Source organism: Hyperoodon ampullatus, assembly GCF_949752795.1.
Source record: "Hyperoodon ampullatus genome assembly, chromosome: 9".
In the NCBI taxonomy this organism is placed as follows: Eukaryota; Metazoa; Chordata; class Mammalia; order Artiodactyla; family Ziphiidae; genus Hyperoodon; species Hyperoodon ampullatus.
Window position 1 is genome coordinate 81361431 of NC_136922.1, and position 21134 is coordinate 81382564.

The 21134-nt window shown below is 38.2% G+C and overlaps 1 protein-coding gene across 1 annotated transcript in view; it reads right to left on the minus strand.

Moving 5' to 3' along the window:
• The window catches only part of SLC13A1 (solute carrier family 13 member 1), a gene marked incomplete at both ends in the record, with an annotated part of 75585 nt that overhangs the window by 41356 nt on the left and 13095 nt on the right, over positions 1-21134 (minus strand). Inside the window, 5 exons of the mRNA XM_079711961.1 lie at positions 9101-9149; positions 9228-9285; positions 9897-10084; positions 12243-12379; positions 14231-14359. Coding sequence (XP_079568087.1) covers positions 9101-9149; positions 9228-9285; positions 9897-10084; positions 12243-12379; positions 14231-14359 — 561 coding nt within the window. The remainder of the gene's footprint in view (positions 1-9100; positions 9150-9227; positions 9286-9896; positions 10085-12242; positions 12380-14230; positions 14360-21134) is intronic.

Here is a 21134-nt window from a genome sequence, read left to right on the forward strand (position 1 = left end):
GAAAGAGAGATGGAAAGAATAAATATTTAGAAAAAATAGAAATCTGGCACTAAAAATTATTCTAAATTTATAAAGTCACAGAAAGTTCAAGGGGATCAAACTTGTCAGGCAAAAATTTCTAACCTGGATAAAAATGCAAAAGCCAACAATATGCTTTTTATAAGAGAAGCATCTAAAGTATAAGGACATAGAACTGTTGAAAGTGAAAGTATAGAAGTAATGTCAGGTAAACACTAACCTAAAGAAAGCTGGCATTGCTATTACATTATCATCAGACAAACTCAGAGACCCCAAAACATTACCATAGATTGAGAGGGACACTGCAAAATGGTAAAAGTGCTAATTAACCAGGAACATATAAACATTCTAAACATTATTACGTGATAGGGACATAACAACATAATCTGAAAATATATAGAAACCAAAATTGACAGAACTATCAGGAGAAATAGATATAGCCACATCATGGAGGGAGATTTTAACAAAACAGTTGCATTAATTGCTGGGTTAAGCAGACAAAAAATTGTTAGGTCACAGACAATTTGAAAATCACAACTGGCAAACTTGATCTAATAGACTTGGAAAATACTGCACACAGTAAGTTGAAAATATGCAATCCTTTTTTAGCACAAGGAAATATTTATCACAATTGGCCACATGCTAGTCCACAAATCTGCCTCAACAAGTTTAGAAGAACTGATGTCATACAGACTAGTTTCTGACCACAGTAAATTTATGTTAGAAATAAAAAAACAAAACAAAAAGTACCTACAAGACTCATTTATTTCAAAATTTAAAACACATGTCTAAGCAGCTCATGGATCAAAGACTCTAGCATAATGGAAAGCAAAAAATACAAAGAACTAAAAAATATGGAATACAGCTAAAGTGGAAGAAATGGAAGAAAATTTGTCTCCTCAAATTCTTACTTTGGAAGAGAAGAAAAGCTCAAAAAAAGTAATGCACATGTGTACTTTTAAAAGTAAATGAACAGGACTTCCCTGGTGGTGCAGTGGTTAGGAATCCGCCTGCCAATGCAGGAGACACGGGTTCGAGCCCTGGTCCAGGAAGATCCCACATGCTGTGGAGCAAATAAGCTCGCGAACCACAACTGTGGAGCCCGTGTACCACAACTACTGAAGCCCACACACCTAGAGCCCGTGCTCCTCAACAAGGAGAAGCCACCACAATAAGAAGCCCTCGCACTGCAAAGAAGAGTAACCCCTGCTCGCTGCAACTAGAGAAAGCCTGTGTGCAGCAACGAAGACCCAACACAGCCAAAAATAAATAAATTTATATATAAAAAAAAGTAAATGAACAGAAACTAAATGCAAGGATAAAATAGAATGAAGTAATAAAGAGAAGAAACTAATAAAGTAGAACATGAAATAGGATCAAAAGAGCCAAAAGCCGGTTCTTTGATAAGACTTATAAGACATAAAATCAACATACTTTTGGAAGAATTATTCTGAAAATGTTTAAAAGCATAAGTAAAAATATTAGGAATTAAAAGATACATAACTAAAAATACTGTAGAAATTAAAGAGGTAATAAGTGAATATTATAAACAACATGCTACTAAATTTGAAATGGAATGCATAAATTCCTAGAAAAATATAACTAAAACTCAAGGAGAAATAGAAAATATGAATAATTCTGAATCCAGGAAAGTAATAGAATAATTACTAAGTATATGTATATGCCTTCTGCTTTCTCCTTTCTGTTTCCTGCTAGCTGGAACAGAGAATGGATAGAGGGAGATGAGGCAGCCATCTTGAACCATGAGGTAGCCATCAAGTGTTGAGGATGGCAGAGCAAGAATAGAAAGAGTCAAGGTCATCATGATTGTGGAGCCACCATACCAGCCTGTTTCTGTCTTATTAAAACTATTGCTATTTTTGGTCTTTGTTGAGATGAAGAAGTAACTAATATAAGTGGTAATACTGAAAAGAAAATAAGAAAACGATTAACATGAAATTCTGGACTGTGGCTATGTTGATAAGGGTATGGATGTGATGGTGTGAAGAAAGGAGATGGAATCAGAGAAGAGCTCATGGAGATTTTTAGAAATTGTTAGGTTCTATTTCTTAAGCTGGAATGTTGGTAAATACCATTTTATTCATCTTATTATTCTTTAAAATTGTTGTTACATTCTTTAAATGTATATATTAAAATATTTCATAATCAAGATATATGGAAAACAATTTGGGGACAAAATAAATGTATTCCTTTGTTAGGAAATATCATTGAAATATGAAGAGAAAAATATTGTTGAAGATTTTAGGAAACAAAGTACAGTATTAGAATAAATTTTATGGTATGGGAGGTTTATCGTACAGTTAGAGGAAAGTACAGATGCTTCCAACATGGCTAAGCTCATGTTATTTGCTAGATAATATTTTAACATTATAAAATGTGAAGAACCACATTTTTGTGATTCAAAAATGAAAGATATATGGAAGAAAAGGTATCATCAATAGTCAATTATTTCTTTAATAACAAAATGTTTTGTGGAAACCTAGCTAAGTAAACCAGTGGAGCCCAGCTAGGGCTTTGACTACAATAAATATTAAAATCTGAGTGAGGTTGTGTTCACAGGTTGCTGCTATGATTCCTCTCTTTTTTTAATGAATATTAAAATAAATTATTTACTCAGAAGTGAATTTACCTCACCAACTGTTGCCACCCACTTCTCTCTTCTTTCGTAAGATACACCTGGCAGAATTTCATGTGGATCGGGTTTGACCTGTTTGCTGATACCCAGGCATTTACCTTCACTTTAGTGAAGCCTCTTTGTGGGGCATATTGGATCCCCAGTATATGTCAGAAATATCATTCTTTGTTCTGATTTAACACCATTGATAATGAGGCTTCCAAATTCTCAGTTGAACGGAATGAGTTCTCATAAATTGGATTAGTGAGTAGAATAGTTATAATTTCTTTTGAAAGTTCAACTTCATCTTGTATTCCCAGAGGCACAGAAAACTGCCGAGTTAAAAAAGGACCAAGTAAAGGGTACAAACTTTCAGCTATAAGATGAGTAAGGACTTAAGAGCCATCGCAAAACATGGTGGCTAGAGTTGACAACACTGCACTCGACAATTGAAATTTGCCAAGAGAGTAGTACTCAAATGTTCTCACCAAAAAAAAAAAAAAAAAAAAAAGAAAGAAAAGAAAAGAAAAAAGGATAAATATGTGAGGTGATCAATGTGCCAGTCAACCAGACGGGGGAAACCATTTCACCATGAATACTTCATCAAATCACCATGATGTACACTTTAAATATCCCATGATCCTTTTCAACTTTATTGAGGTATAATTAAAAAATAAAATTGTAAGATATTTAAAGTGTACATCATAGTGATCTGATCCAGATATACATTATGAAAAGATTACCCCCATCCAGCCCATCAACACATCCATCACCTCATGTTTCTCCCTTTCTTTCTTTCTTTCTTTCTTTCTTTCTTTTCTTTTCTTTTCTTTTCCTTTTTTTTCTTTTTTTCTTTTTTTTTGGTGAGACATTCAAGTATCAGTCCCCTAGCCAATCTCAACCATACAACAGTATTATCAACTCTAGTCCCCATGTTTTACATTAGGTCCTCTGACTTTATCTTATAGCCAAATGCTTATACTCTATTACCAACCTCTCCCTATTTACCTACCCACCACCCTGCCCCAGCCCCTGGCAACCATTTTTCTACTCTTTGTTTCTATGAGTTTTACTTAAAAAAAAAAAAAAAAAAAAAAAAAAAGATTTCCATATATAAATGAAGCCATGCAGTATTTGTCTTTCTCTGTCTGGCTTATTTTACTTAGCATAGTGCACTCAAGTTTCATCCATGTCACTGCAAATGGGAGAATTTCCTTTTTTGCCATGGCTAAATAATATTCCATGGTCTATACATACCACATCTTCTTGATCCATTCATTCACTTACGTTTTTTCCATATCTTGGCTACTACAATGAACATGGGAGTGCAGATATCTCTTCAAGAACCTGTTTTCATTTCCTTTGAATATATACCCTGTAGTGGGATTGCTGGGTCCTATGGTGGTTCTATTTTTAATATTTTGAGGAACCTTCATACTGCTTTCCATAGTGGTTGCACCAGTTTACATTCCCACCAACAGTGAACAGGGGGCTCCCTTTTCTTGACACCTTCAACAACACTTGTTATCTCTTGTCTTCTTGATGCTGCTGTGATTCCTAAAGGGTGTGTAATAGGCTCTCTCTCTCAATCATTCTCCCCCTCTCTCTCTGCTCACCTCTCTATAAACCGCAGGGTTTGGCAGGATGAGTAAAGGATACCCGTGAGTTGTCTCAAGTGAGGTCTGAGAGGCATTAACAATTGGCTTTGCTGCCGAATTTCACGCGGTCTAAGAGAAGGCAAGAGTAATCAAGAAGAACTTTTGTTTGTAGCACCTACTTGATCTAATCTAAAATTCCTTTTCCACATTTGATCTAGGGGCCAGATATTCTAGAACTGATATCTCCTTACTTGGCAGAACTAATGCCCCTAGTCCCTGACATTATGACCCATGCTAATTACTGTTATACGGTTCTTAGAATTTTTGGAGAATATTAAAGAGTGCCCTCTTACAGAATTTGATTTTGAATAATAAGAATTTCACCCCCAAACTAAACAACACGTAATTAAAAGCAAAATTCAATTTGTTCAAGGAAATTTTCCTTTGAACTTTTCCCTTTGGGGAACAAGAAATTATATAAGATGAATGGAAAACAATTATTTTAGGCCTTTCATTAAAAGTGTACTGATTTTTCAATTTCTTTCATTCAAAGATGTCTGGAGGTTTAGAAATTGAGCTAGTGTAAAAATCTGAGGTATCTCTTTGATTAATACTAATGCTTGAAAGAAGGAAAAAATATAGCAACTTGATTCTTCTCTTGGTATGTAAAAATTGACTTTTGGAAACCTGGAACTCATTTCTTATGGAAATAATATGAGTGATGATTGGTCTCCCAATTGCTCCACTGGAACATGACAAATCTATTCCCTCATGGATGTCAGTGTCATTTTGGGGTCTTCCTTTCTTCTTGTTCCTTTTCTTCTCTAAAAATATTTCAGCTACTTTTGGAGTAATATAGAATTTATGGGCTAAGTACCTACCCACCATTTTTATTCTGGGCATGAGTAGGGAGTTCTGCTAATGGGTGGGCCATTGCCTATAGTGAAAAGGGAACTTGGTGAGTCATGGAAGACATCTCTTTTTTAAGTATGCAGCTTAGGAATATGACTCTTAGATAGGAGTGCTCCTTAATCAGTTCCTGGAATCTGAGGAACTGCTGAATATCCATCAGCTCCAAAACCAGCATATAATCATCATCATCAGCTGCTGCAGCAGCAGCAATGGGAAAATTATCATCATTATCATCTTTACCAAAACTTTGCTGTTCTATTAACAATAATTTTACGACTGATAAAGTATATAAAGAACTCATACAACTCACTAGCAAATACATCCAACCAACCAACCAACCAAACAAAAGTCCCCAGACAAGCCAATTGAAAAATGGGCAGAGAAACTGAATAGACATTTTCACAAAGAAGACATCCAAATGGTCAACAGGTACATGAAAAGGTGCTCAACACCACTAATCATCAGGGAAATGCAGGTCAAAAGTATAATGAGTTATCATCTCACACCTGTTAGAATGGCTATCATTATAATAGCATTATGCTAAGTGAAATAAATCAGACAGAGAAAGACAAATACTGCATGGTATCATTTATATGTGGAATCCATAAAAGCCAAACTCATAAAACAGAGAGTAGAGTGGTGGTTACCAGGGGCTGGGGGTGGGTAAATGGGGAGATGATGGTCGAAGGGTGCAAGCTGCTGGTTTTAGGATGAATAAGTTCTGGGGATCTAATGTACAGCATGATTCTTTTTTTTTTTTTTTTTTTTTTGCGGTAGGTGGGCCTCTCACTGTTGTAGCCTCTCCCCTTGCGGAGCACAGGCTCCGGAGCACAGGCTCAGTGGCCATGGCTCACGGGCCCAGCCACTCTGCGGCATGTGGGATCTTCCCAGACCGGGGCACGAACCCGTGTACCCTGCATCGGCAGGCGGACTCTCAACCACTGCGCCACCAGGGAAGCCCCAGCATGATTCTTATAATTAATAATACTATATACATAACTGGAAGTTGCTAAGAGAGTAGATCTTAAATGTTAACACTGCAGTAAAGGAATGGTAATTATGTAATGTGATGGAGGTGTTAAATAAAGCTATGGTGGAGATCATTTTGCAATATGTGAGTATATCAAATCAACACGTTGGTGATTCAGATGTGTAAAAACATGGCAAAATGGTGCAAATTACCAAAAAATCTATACCTTTCATTTTTTTTCTCTTCTTTGAAATTTATTTTAAACCATCCTCTCTCAAAAGGAGTAATACTTGGATCTTTTTTGACTTGTAGTTCACATTCAAAGCCAAACCACACAGGATTTATTTTAATTCAATAAAATGTCCCACCAACTTCATGAAAAAAGCAGAAGACTAAAACATTATGAATATAAATATCCCTTCCATTTTATAGCTAGATTAAGTAGATATAGATTCTTCCACATAATCAGTTAATCTCAAATTATCTAGTTCAAATCTAGCAAAGGACAGGTGCAATTTATTATAATTATAACACAAACTATACAATATATTTATATCTGAGAAGAGATGTGTAACTGCTAAAAATCAAAACATATCTTAAATGTACAGTATGTAAAAAATACTTTCATTTGATCTCTTATAAATAGCACTATTACAGAGCAAAAAGTGATCCCTTAATTTTTCTTTTACACCAAGCTAAATTTTTATATATAAAGTTCTAGAAAGACCATAGAATCATTGTTCAAAGGTCTTCTCTTCCAAACTCAGATCTTAATCTTTACTGCCTAAAATATACCCAAATTACCTTACTTCTCCCCGTTGAAAACTTACTTCCCCTCAGTGTTTCCCATCTCAGTCTGTGGCATCACCATCTGCCTTTACCTAGCTTACTGTAGCAGAGGCATCTTCTATACTTTTCTCTCTCTCATCCACAAAGTCAGATTAATCAAAAAATTCAGTTAGGTCCATACCCTCTGCCTTTCACATTGTTGCCACGGTAAGCTTCTCAAAGGGCAGAATTTAACATGCTGCCTCCTGGCTTCAAAGCTCTCTATTTCCCTTAAGATGAACTAAACTCTTTTGCATGGCATGAACAGCAATTTTTAACCTGGTCCAACCTATCCAAACATTTCACTTTCCACAGCTCATTCCTGGCACCTGCACTGGAGATGTTTCCCAAAAAAAGCCCTGCTCTCGACATTTTGGGGTCTTTGAATTCATCGTATTCTCTGATTATGTTACTTCTTCCTTTTTCTCTCCTTCGTTAATTAGTCAAGATAAATATCTATTGAATACCTACTCTCTGTCAAACAGTGGAATGTGCTAGGGGATTATATGCTGAACCAAGTGGGCACAGTCCCTGTGCTCATGGTGTCTGCACTTCCCTGATTGCACACGACATCTTGCTCCAGACTCAAATTCCTTTACCTCACATTTCCTCTGGCAACATTCCTAGATTGAGCTAGTTGCCCCAGCTTCTGGGAGATCTGGCCTCTGTGTGCACCTTTGCTGTGGTATTTACGTCACGCATTATTATTATTATTTTTTTTTTGCTGTACGTGGGCCTCTCACTGTTGTGGCCTCTCCCGTTGCGGAGCACAGGCTCCGGATGCGCAGGCTCAGTGGCCATGCCTCACGGGCCCAGCCGCTCCGCGGCATGTGGGATCTTCCCGGACCAGGGCACGAACCCATGTCCCCTGCATCGGCAGGCGGACTCTCAACCACTGCGCCACCAGGGAAGCCCTATGTCACGCATTTTTTTAAAGTCCATCTTCCCCATTAGACTCTGAGCTGCTTACAGTAAGGAGTAGGTCTTTTCATCAACAGACCTTCCTACAATGCCTAGGACAGTGTTGGATGTCAAATCCATTGGAAGCCAAAATTGAGGCATCACGCCACAAAACTGGGTTTGTAAAGATGACCACAAGAAAGTTACCGAGTGCAAGTATATCCAGCAGTTTTTAAAGCCTATTTCTAATGCATTCTTCTGTAATACAGCAGGCATACTGTTGATTTTCTGTGTTTTAAAAGAATTACTTCTCTCCCTAAAGATGATAATGTTTTCATAAATATGTATTCAATTCTCATCTTAAAAACCCTTAATATACCCTGTAGCTAGTGGTTTAAAACTTATCTTTGTATTAGTTTTCTCTTTACATAAAAATCGCTCTTTCCTTGAAGATTTCTGTAAATAACAAGAAAGTTTTCTTTTTCCTATTGAGTTGCATGCTAATGCATTATAGCCTGAGGAAGGAACATATGCTCCACTCTCATATTTCTAATGCTGTGGTTACCGTTGGACTATTTCTATGCAAGATTATTTTTCAATGGTCTCAAGATGTATTGCTCCCAATACAACCTAGTATAGTATTTTTACACTGATTTATTCTGGGGAAATGAATTCTATGGGATAGTTTACAAAAGTCTCTTTCCTTCCTTTAATAGGCAGAATAGCTACAACTCCTCCATCTGTGTCTGACAGTAGCAGCTCATGAATTCTACATTGAATTTAGTGGTAAGGAAGACACTAAAGATAACTGGATTGTAATTACATGAATAGGAGTTGCTCTAAGTTCATACCCTGGAAGAAATAGGATGAGCCTAATAAAAAGGCAGCAAGATTTTAATATGAAAATGAAACAATATTCTGAGACTAGCATTATATTTCTTTAAACTACTACTCTTTAAACTATATTTCTTTAAACATATGCTGACTGCCATCACCATGAACCTGGTAAAAGGAGAAAATGAGGCTGATTTTCAGAGCCTAAAATGTTTCCTATCAGGATGTTGATTTCAGTCCATCCATGAAGGCTTATCAAACCATTACAACATGCTTTGACGTAAGCAAGTAAAGTAATTTATAGACAAGGAAGCAAGTAACAGGTTTTAAAATGCATACATATCTAACTGCAGATCTAATATAATTTTATGTATAATTATTCAGAAAGAATCAAATTTAATGTACCTTTTCCAGCTCCACCTTGCTTGAAATTTTCCCTGCATCATTACTGTATCTGCAAAACAAATTGACCCAGTTTATAATTTTATTAAAATGTAATTCAGAAAATCCTAATCAAAATAATATTATTTACCCTGGAACTGGTTTTGTTTTCTCTTTTCTCTCACTTGTTTCATGTCCATTAACATTTTCTGCAAAACATTAAATAGAAAAAAATAATAATTTTAATGAAGGGTTATCAGTGTGTGTATGTGTGTGTGTGAAGATGGAAGCATTATTAGAAACTGAAAATAAACAAATTCACCTTGTACTGACATAACAGTCATAATAATAAAGTATTTTACAATCACCAATATCCTCCCAACATTTTTTTTCACTGCATCAGAGCAGTTTATCAGACCAGAAATAACCAAGGTAAGATGTGATGCTGTTTCCAAATAGAATATAAGAATTAAAGGTTCCCAGTATTATGCAGGAAAGTCATTTCAGTATAAAAGAGTAACCTGGAGGTCTACTGATAAAGGCATGAAAGACAGAGTTCTAACAGACTGGCTGGAGGATAGAAAAGTCATACTTATTCTTTCCCTTTTGCCAGAGAATGTAAATTCAACCATTAATTGAAAGTAAAATATTTGGGTAAATGTAATTCCCTTGTATAAATACTGGAAAATAGAGAAAGAAGAAGGTTAAATTCCCATCATGCATGTATGGACAATTAGTTCAAAATATAACCTAGAATTCTTGAGTTTATTCTATTGCCCAAATGACTAGACCCCACTGTGGCCAAATCAACATGTGATACCATCTGTTTCCAGTCCATAGTTGGTTGATCCACTGATATAAGTCATCTGAGTAGCCTCAACCTCTGCTTCAGCACTGATGATCTGTTGGGCCACAGCCTCCATGATGGGCATCACCATGGCAGTAGTAGAGGTGTTGCTAAGCCACATAGATAAGAAGGCAGTACTGCTCATGAACCCCAAGGTCAGCCTGCAATGAGAGGGTCTTTATTATGAACTGTGCTCTCTAGCTTCACCAGCTCTGTATCACTTAACTGTAAAGGATGTTGTTTATGAGTTGTGAATTAATTTTTTCAAAACATAGAAGGTTAAGATTCCTCCCAGATGAGGAACTCTGAGGACAGCTATAGCCAGGTAGAAATCAAAATGGCACATGTAAGGGCAGATTTCTTACGAGGTTTGTCTCCCTGAAAACCATAAGTATCTTCTCTCCGAAACCAGAAAAATGATAAAACTTATAATCAAACTTCAAGTTGGTAGATGGTGTAACAGCTTATAATATTACACCAATATTTGAATGCCCTTTACAGATGACACATCTTCAAATACTAGTAAGATAAGGTGCAGTCAGCATTTGCATTTAAGATCCCTTGTTCTTTCTTTTATGTTTGGATCTTACCTCTGATTATTAGTATATGTGCCAAGGAGGCACAAGGGCAAGGAGGGAGGTTAATATTTATAAATCTGCTTTTTCCTTGTTAACTACTCTGGTTCAATATATGGTGGGTGGTGGAAATGGGTAAAATCACTAGCTAAAATGAGGTTTCAGAATTTTCTGTAGATTCAATTATTCATGCTCTCCTGAATCTGACATCGCTGCCTGTTGTCAAGACTGGATGTATTACGTTGTCTCCTCTTACAAATAGAGTAATTCTTCTCCCTTAAAAAATAACATACCTAAGATTATAGGATTTTAAACCATGTCTATAAGCTTTCAAAATCACAATTGGGAAAAAAACATGATCTCTTTTGAGTAGGAGGTCTAAGAAAATCATTCAGAAGCACATCTTTCCATATACAGCCATTTATGAAATTCTCTGACTCTCTTTTGAAATAGATCTATAAGAAAATTCCACACTATAAATTACAACTACAGATAAGGTGGATATTTTCTATGTGTAAAACAAAACAAAAGAAAACTTTTAAGAAACTTGTTTAAACAAGAAATGATTCTTAATAAAAAAAAATAGAAACAATTTTAACTTCAGGCACTGGCAAAACAAGAAATCTTTCAGTACACAAAGGGTGGGAACTGATAAAACTTCTGCATGGTAAAAATGCCTTAAATTGAAAAACCGCTTAGTGGTATAATGGACAGGACCCTTGCCTCACTGAGCAGTGCATGACCCCACCCCCTGGGGCCAGTGAGCAGGTGGCCAAGGAAGAGACACATTTCTACAGTACTTTAAGAGGCATGGAACACCATGTCATTGTAAGAGTGAAATACCCTTAATACATACATGCCGTAAAATTTTTAAGTAACAGGTATTTTTTAAAATGTGTCTGAACTGAGTTATTGAATTTTTTTTCTATTTAACAAAACAGTTTGCTCCATAAATGATAAACACAGATGTGGTTATACCCTGGAAAGAATTATGCAACATAATTCAACATAATCTTCCTATTTTTTAAAGAAAGATGAGAAGGGGAGAACCACCTAAGGCTTTAAAGCATAATGCCATTAGGTAAATGATTATGACACTGGAATTTTTTTTTTTAGCTCCCATCTATGTTTTTAACAAGAGCTAGAATTAAAACCAAAACAGCCAATTAATTTAATGGAAAAAAGCATTTATTTTAGTGGGGAAAATCAGTCTAATGAGTGATTTCACATTCTATAAATGAACCTTCTTAATTGCTTCACTTTGGAACAGTTCATTTAAAAAGAGAAATGTTCACCTTGGAATTTTTCTGCACATATTTGTATTTTGTCATCAATGTCTTTGGTTCTTAACATCCTCCCTGATGATCAGGGATACTCTTGAATGTGTGATCAGCCAAATAAACAAGACAGCACTGAAATCCACTCTGATGTCTGTCAGTCTTGTCTGTTGAGGTTCAAGGCTTCTCTCAGCTTTGACTCCTACAGTGCATAAAAGGTGAACGAGTTGTGTGCACTTATTCCAATCTCCCTGTAATTAGACCTGCAGTGGGAAAGTTTTCTTTCTTTTCCTCCTCCAACTCAAGTACCTTTTATATAACTTTCATATTTGCAGAGAAAAAAAAAGTCATGAATTACACTGCCATACAAATGATTTTCTGGATATGCATTACTTATCTGTTTATTTGCTCTGCACAAAAATGGTCTGTTTGGAATGTAAACCTGGAATGGTAAACACAGTACTTACCATGCTAGGTTCACACCCACCATCGTCACCATTCTCAGAGCAATCCTTTTGTGCAGATTCCATTTTTCTATTGATGTTGCTAAACAGATGACTCCAATTAGCAGTAGGTGAAAATCTTTGAAATAAGCAGATGCCACCTGAAATTACAGTTAAACCCATTATTTCTGTTGGTGGGGGGAAAACATTGCACCAGAAAGACATTGTTTCACTGCACTTAGCTTTGACCTTCAACTACATGATCTTTCTATTTTGTTGAAAGAAATGTAGATGTGTGGGAATACAAATTTAAGTAAGTTCCATATTCTTACCCAGAAACAGTAGTGCTATGAAAAAAGTATATAGAAAAGAAAACAGGGTACCCATATACTGAGTTTTTAAAGAGCTGAGCAACATCAGGCAAGTGCCTTCTATGCCTTAATTTCTCCATCTGTAAACTGGGGTTAATTAGTTTGTGCTCCTATGGCAGAATGGCCATGACTATGATCTGGGAAAGTCTCAAGTCAAGCTTTGGCGTGCCAATATCTTTATCACCACCATTATGCCAAAACTGCAGTCACTTTTTTGTATCTTGAGTGGAGACTAGTAGAGTATACAGATACTTGGGCAACCACTTGCAGCAGGACTTACCAAAGAATACTCTGAAAGGTACATAATATTTTTCTTAAAAAAAAAAGTTTCTGGGCTTCCCTGGTGGTGCAGTGGTTGAGAGTCCGCCTGCCGATGCAGGGGACATGGGTTCGTGCCCCGGTCCGGGAAGATCCCACATGCCGCGGAGCAGCTGGGTCCGTGAGCCATGGCTGCTGAGCCTGCGTGTCCAGAGCCTGTGCTCCGCAGTGGGAGAGGCCACAACAGTGAGAGGCCCGCGTACCGCAAAAAAGAAAAAAAAAAATTTCTGTGGTCAAATAAGTTTAAAAAACAGAGTTTTCTAAGATTCTAGAATTTTCTTTCTTATAGGCCTTCTCAAAACCTTTAAACGCTAGTGTATACTCTCACTCTCAAAGTGTGGGATACCCTATACTACATATTTTTCAAACTTATCTAATCATAGAAACCTTATTTAAAAATACCTCATGGTACTGATATTCAAGAGACCTGACTTTATGAAATGCTTGGCTTAAATTGAATCACAAGGCTGTGGTAAAATCTTCTCCCACGGAAAGGGGAAGAAGACTGTATCATGGGTATTATGGGTTAGTTAAAAAACAGAAGTCTCCACCCATGTTACAGGACAGATGAGCCTCATGAAAGCAGTACTGGGCCCAGGCAGAAGATAGAAATCCAAAGGTGATAAATTGCATGGCCTGGCATCTTGAACATGACATCTTGCCTGAGAATGTTTCAGCTGTGGTTTAGGCAGTTGTGTGCTGGGTGGCTGAAAGCTGCATGGAGATAGATATTCTGGTTTCAATGCATTTCATGCTTTTAATGGGAAACTGAATCCATTTTCTTCAGATGGGTACCCTTAGATTGTATAAAGGTAAGAAACACCTCTCAGCATGAATAAACTCTCAGCAAGAACAAAATGGAAATACATGTGAAAGTTAATTTGGCCTTATCTTCTGAAATGGCAGTTTTCTGGAAAAGAAAACAGGGAAGCCTTTTCTTCATTAGAAACAAAAATTGCTTTTCCAACACTATGTGAGACTGAATTCTGTTGACTAGAAAAAGCTGATGCAGGACGTGAAAGAATTGGCCCTTTTCTTGGGAGGTAGGCACCGGGCATGGATGTCAGCCTGGGAAGATTGGACACACATTTCTCCTACTGACATACATGACTCAAGAAGCCACAGTCTGTGTTTTGTTTTTGTCCACCTGAAGGTGGACACACATGCAGAATTCTAGAGGCAAGAAACAGCTGAAAGTTTGGAGGACTTATGTGGAAGCCTTATCAACAGGGTTATTGCTCCTTTTAAATAAAGCTTTCTCATTGGAAGTAGCAGCACGAAGTAGGGAATCTAATTATGTCAAACATTCACAGGAGAACTTACCTCCTTGGAAGGCATGATCCCAAACATAGGGAGCATTAAGCCAGGCAGCAAAGCTGTTACCGACAGAGGCAAAGCTTCTGTCAGCCAAAACGTGGCAACGACAAGCAGGATGTAGGCACATTCTGCTTCCTGGACAGAACAAAGGCAAAATGCCAGGTGAAATAATGAGGCTGGGAAATCATCATTCAAATCACAATCACATTTGCTGGATAGAGTCGAGTCACAGAGAAAGTTATGAAGAAACTCTGAAGGTCCCTGCCCCTTTGAGTTGGGCAGCAAATGGTTATTTCTGAGGGGTTCCAAGAGTCAAAATTTAATACACACGAAAAACCAATGACATAAAAACATCCTTATTTGTTATGTTTCCTTCACATTTTCTTCAAAACAGACAACAGCATGCAGTCAATTTTCTGTGTTCATGTCAGCGTATACAGTTGTTTGCCCTCACCTTCATGTGGCCTGTAAAATGTACTCCCTGCCTTTTCACTGCATTTCTTGGTTGGGTGGGAACCATGCACACTGACCTTCCTCTCCCTGTACTAAAAAGGGAAATCAACCTAGAAGAAAATTATTGGTGTACTTTTTTACAGGGAAAGGACAGTGCCCTGTTACGTGCATGGATAAGACTGAATTTGCTCCTAAGTGACACAGACCTGGAGGTGAAGAGCCTCTGCTTTGCTTTTGTTTTGTTTTTGTTTTGTGGTACGCGGGCCTCTCACTGCTGTGGCCTCTCCCCTTGCGGAGCACAGGCTCTGAACGCGCAGGCTCAGTGGCCATGGCTCACGGGCCCAGCCGCTCAGCGGCATGTGGGATCTTCCCGGACCGGGGCACGAACCCGCGTCCCCTGCATCGGCAGGCGGACTCTCAACCACTGTGCCACCTGGGAAGCCCTGCTTTGCTTTTTAGAAAGACAGCTGAGCTACTGGGAAGACACAGGGGGACTCAACAGGATGGAGACTCTTAATAGAATCTTTTGCTTTGCTAGGTATAAAACTCGGTTTCTATTTGAGGGCATTGTTAAGGAATGGTTGGAATTTGTCATTGCATTTGGCTTATATGAATAATTTTGATATGAAATCACCCAGGATGTACAAAGTGATCAGTAAAGGTTAGCATCTCTTATAGGCTTTGTTTTGCTCTCACACTGCTTAATCTCTGCAAATTCTGAGCTGCATTTGAAAAATTTACAAATTTACAAAAACTGCTGTCTGAGTTTAACAAGGTCTTTTATTTAAGGCTTTTCCAGGACAATAACATTTCTAGCTCTGCTGCCCTCTGATTCACCTACCTCAGGGTGAGTCCTCTGGGCCTGGTATTTACTCATCCAGCAATCCTGTACTTTCAGTGGGTTTCTAAGAAATTCTTAATAAGCCATGATTGTGTCTTGTCTTTGTTGTGCTGTCTTTTTCAATGAGAAAGACTAAAGGTGTTTTGATGTTGACAATATTACACAAAGTCTTCCTCTATAATCTTGACAAACAATAAAAAACAGTGAAACAAAGCTGAGCTTTGACTAAATCTTCCTGACTTGCTCTGGAGAGAATCTGTGAATATGAGCTTAATTTAAAATGCCAGTGTAGGACTTCCCTGGTGGCGCAGTGGTTAAGAATCCGCCTGCTAATGCAGGGGACACGGGTTCGAGCCCTGATCTGGGAAGATCCCACATGCCGCGGAGCAACTAAGCCTATGTGCCACAACTACTGAGCCCGCGTGCTACAACTACTGAAGCCCGTGCGCCTAGAGTGCATGCTCTGCAACAAGAGAAGCCCCTGCTCCCGGCAACTAGAGAGAGCCCGTGTGCAGCAACAAAGACCCAAGGCAGCCAAAAATATTAATTAATTAATTAATTAATTAAAAAAATAAAATAAAATGCCAGTGTAGAATGACCAGGCCTGCTTTTTCTTAGTTAGAACACGTAGATAACCCCAAAGCTCTTCATTATGACCCTATGTTTTCTGTCATACTTACAAGAACCTAGATTTCAAAGATAAAATGGACCTTTTTATTATCTTGCTTTTTTTTTGTGGTACGCGGGCCTCTCACTGCTGTGGCCTCTCCCGTTGCGGAGCATGGGCTCCGGACGCGCAGGCTCAGCGGCCATGCCTCACGGGCCCAGCCACTCAGTGGCATGTGGGATCTTCCCGGACCAGGGCACGAACCCGCATCCCCTGCATCGGCAGGCGGACTCTCAACCACTGCGCCACCAGGGAAGCCCTATTATATTGCTTTTTAATCACAACCAACCAGTCTCTTGGTCCTATCCATCCCCGTGTCATTTTACCTCTAAAACCTGACCTTCTGCCTCCATTCTACTTCCTCTGCTGCAGGCAAGGCTGTTCCAGAATGAGGTGATCTTCCAAAAGTCTGCTTCGTTTTTGTCATTCCCTTTCATGAGGCTGGATTAAGGGACTAGCTACCCTGACAAGTGTCTGGAGCACCAGTCAATAAGGGACTGCAAAAACATCAGAAAAATAAATAGAATATGGTACCAGTGAATTCTGTTCACCACACATGACCCCTGCCATAGTGTTGAAATTTCATTTCCACATGGGTCTACTTCAGCTAGACACTCATAGTCTGCTCAGGTGGGGCAACTTTGGGGACAAAATAAAAAGCAAAATTTCAAGTATTAAATTATTTGCTTGTGTGGACGACTTTCATGTTTTAACTGGCCCAGCCCTGATTTAAAATGATCAAGTTAGTGATTTTTCAGTTGTTTATTGAAAATAATCCAAAATCCTCGTCTTGCATTCAAGGCCACCTTCACTCTAACTGTAAGACTCACTCCAGGGCTTCCCTGGTGGTGCAGTGGTTAGGAATCCACCTACCAATGCAGGGGATGTGGGTTTGAGCCCTGGGCCAGGAAGATCCCACATGCCACAGAGCAACTAAGCCCATCCGCCACAGCTACTGAGCCTGTGCTCTAGAGCCCGTGAACCACAACTACTGAGCCTGCATGCCACAACTACTGAAGCCTGTGCTGTAGAGCCCGCAAACCACAACTCCTGAGCCCGCGAGCCACAACTACTGAAGCCCGTGCACCTAGAGCCCGTGCTCCGCAACAAGAGAAGCCACCGCAATGAGGAGCCTGCGCACCGCAACGAAGAGTAGCCCCCGCTCGCCGCAACCATAGAAAGCCCGCGCGCAGCAACAAAGACCCAATGCAGCCAAAAAAACCAAAAAACAAAAACAACTCACCCCAGTACTTCCTGAAATATTTCTAAAGAGTCTTATTCCTTCTTCATATTTGGGTTCTGATCCCTGCTCCTCATTATGCACCCTTCTAAACTCTAATCCATAACGTTCAATCAGGCAGTCATACCAGTGACCCCCCAGATACTCTTAAGTGACAGCTTCTACCTGCGTGTGACCATACCTTGGCCTCTTGGACCCTTTGACCCAGTTTAACTATGTAGATGAAGCAGTTGCGAACTGATGGCCAAATCTAGCAAAAAATACAGTTTACTTGACTTACAATGGTATGTGTGTGTGTGTGCATTTAATTTGAGTCAAGATGTACAAACCAGCAGATTTCATATTAGATTTAAAATCCAGATTTCTGGCTTCTCTTGAAAAACGAAGGAATTTGATAACATTGGAATCATATTCTTCCAGGTCAATAATTCTCCAGACTTGAGGACTCCGAAATTCCCCTTTAGAGACCGACTTGTGCTTTTCAGTTCTGCACAGTACCTCTGCACCATCTCATGCACTCTCTTAACCTGCTTGGCCTTAGACAGCATTTGAGTAAAATCTCTGGTAATAAAAATGCTGCCTACCTGCCTACCTGCTCTTCCTTGCAAATCACTAAGTGAGAATCAACACTTGGACCGCTCATTTGGATTTCTCTGCCTACCAGCTGTGTGGTCCATGGACCAGCAGCATCAACATGATCTGGGTGCTTGTGAGAAATGCAAGCATCTCAAGCTCTTCCCCAGGCGTTCTGAATCAGGATCACCATTTTAAGGTTCCCCAGGTGATTCTTACATAAGTTACAGTTTGAGAAGCCCTGGGTTACTACCTCGTTCGAGGAAGTAACCTTTCGGACCTTCCCTTTTATCATTATCCCTGGGTCCAACTTGCAAACCAGAAACGTGCTTCCAGTAAGTGTCTTTTTGCTCAAGCTGAATCCCTAGACTCATAATCTATTGTGAAAACTTGGCCATTCTTCAATGTGAGGTTCATATTTACATCTTGTCTATGGAGCTTCCCACAAACACTTACATACATTTCATATTTCTGCATATGTGTCCCAGGAGATTACAGTTGCATCTGGCTAAGGCACTGTATCTGTTGTCCCTGATAGCTACATTCCCACAATGTGTAGAAAATGCCTCTTTTTCCCATATCTTAAGGAAGCTCAAAGTCTAGAAAAGGAGGAAAACAGATGTATCCCCCTCTGAATGGGTAGGATGGCCATCTGTGTCAGTTTTCATGGGATAGTGCTGGTTTACACCTGTTGGGCAGGTATTCCTTTTGATTAGCAATCACTTTCATTCTCAGAAGTGTCCCTCTTTGGCTGACAAATTATGCAGTCATCCTATTGATGACATCCTCCTTCCTCCAATTCCTGTTTTCCATTATGTGATCTTTCTTGGTCAGGCTTGGAGTCCTGGAGAGGAAAGTGTTCTTTCCCATTAGCACTTTAGGCCTTCAACAACACACGGTTAATCCAGGCACAAAGTCTAGTATTTTAAGAATCTTATATTAAATATATATATAGGATTATTTTTTTAAATCAAAGATCTGTGGATGTTTTTGTTAAGAAAAAGAAACAAAAGATAGAGAAAAACATTTCATTTGTTATTTACATCATATTCAACCAAACTAAAATGAGGGTGAATGATTTTTGGTGAACAGGTTCTTCTGATGAAGAAGAAAACTCAGAAGTTATCTCAGTGCTCACAACTCAAAAGTCATTCTGAATGTTTGAACCATTCTGAATGTTTGTAGAACCATCTCTGAGATAGAGGGAAAAATTGCTTCATTATATCACTGGAAATTCTTAGAGTGACCCATTATCTCTAGCTCTACCATCTTTGTCTCTTTAATTTTTTTCTCTTTCCTCTCTTTCTCCACCTTCGTATCAAGCCCCCTACTCCTAAAACAGAAGGACACCACTGTAATCACCATTATACACCACAATCACCACTACTACAACCACCAGCAAACACTGATACAACAGTAAAAGAAGGCCAATTGTCAAGTAAGTTAGACTGTGGGTGAATCATTTCCCTTCTCAGTGCCTCTCAAGTCTAGTGAAAATCGTGAGTACATCTGATGTCTTTATTAAAATTAACCTCGCAACCATAACAAGTAAAAACTTGAATCAAATTCTGTTCCACAGATAGCAAAACATTTCAGTATTATAAATTCTTGAACTGAGTGAGAGCAACACAAGTAACGTCTACTTTCATTTTGTTTATTGTGAAGGAAAATATAGGAAGGAAAAAAGATTCAAAATTATGAGTAAGACTGATCTTATAGAAATATTTTTTAAGTCATGATCCCTTCTCAAAATACTGTATGAAACAAAGGGGGAAAAGTCCAGAGGACTTCTCAAAAATAAAAACACTGATTTTCTATTAAAAAAACCTGTATACCCCCTACCACTTCCAAAAGTTACACCGAGAAGTTCAGCAAACAAACCACATCCACCAGGCAGAGGCAGCTGTGCAGAATACAGATGTTGTAAATTCCATTCGATAGTGTGAAGTGTAATGTCACTTGACTGTGTTTTCCTGCTCTGTGTGTGTACGCTGTACCTTTCTGGCAAGGGCCATCTCCACCTTTCCTATTAAAAGAAGATTCTCTCAAACTACCAGAGAGATTACGTGCAGATGATTACCGACAAATATGGGCAAGAAATTCCTGTTCCTGATTGACATATACACATTACTGTATATAAAACAGATAACTAATAAGGACCTCCTACTGTATAGCACAGGGAACTCTGATCAGTACTCTCTAATGACCTATATGGGAAAAGAATCTAAAAAAGAGTGGATATATGTGTATGTATAACTGATTCACTTTGCTGTACAGCAGAAACTAACACAACATTGTAATCAATTATACTCTAACAAAAATTTTTTAAAAATTCCTGATCCTTGATATTTTTGAAAAAATGAAGCATAGGAAGCCTTCTAGCAGTATATGGTTTAAAAGCATTTTTTAAATTATGAAATATTAAGAACATATGGAAAATTATAAACACATTCATACACATATTTTTAAATGCTGATATTTTGCCACATTTGCTTGAATTTTTAAAAAATAAATAAAACATTCAAGATTTATATACACCACTCCACTTCCTTCTCCTCTGAAATCCTGAAAGTTAACCACTATCTAGAATGTGTATCCTTTCTATCCATGCTTTTGTGATTTTACTACATGTAGCCATTAATGCATTAATAAACATCATGTGGTTTTGAGATTAAATAAGATTTTCTGTATATGTGATTTTTCAACTTGCTTTTTCACTCAATGTTTTATCTATTTCAAGTGCATTCATGTTGATACATGAAGGCCTATTGTTAATTTGTTTTAAATGGATATAGCATTTCTTTTTATAAATACATTAGAATTCATATGTCCGTTTTTCTGATGGCTGTTTACGGGCTATGAACATCTTTGTACTTAGTTCCAAAGTGAATATAGGAAAGAGATTTTCTAAGCTAGTGTATAAAAGTAGTTATCGAAATTTCTGAGTGGAAAGTATGCAAGATGGTTGTATCAGTTTATACAGTATTAGCACCAACAATGTGAGAAAGTTCCGTTTCACCAACCATTGGCATATTGGACTAATTTATTTATTTGACAATCTGATAGTATGGAAAGTTCTTCTTAATTTGCATTTGCTTGAATACCACTGAAGTATTTTTTTCATGGTTGTTGAACA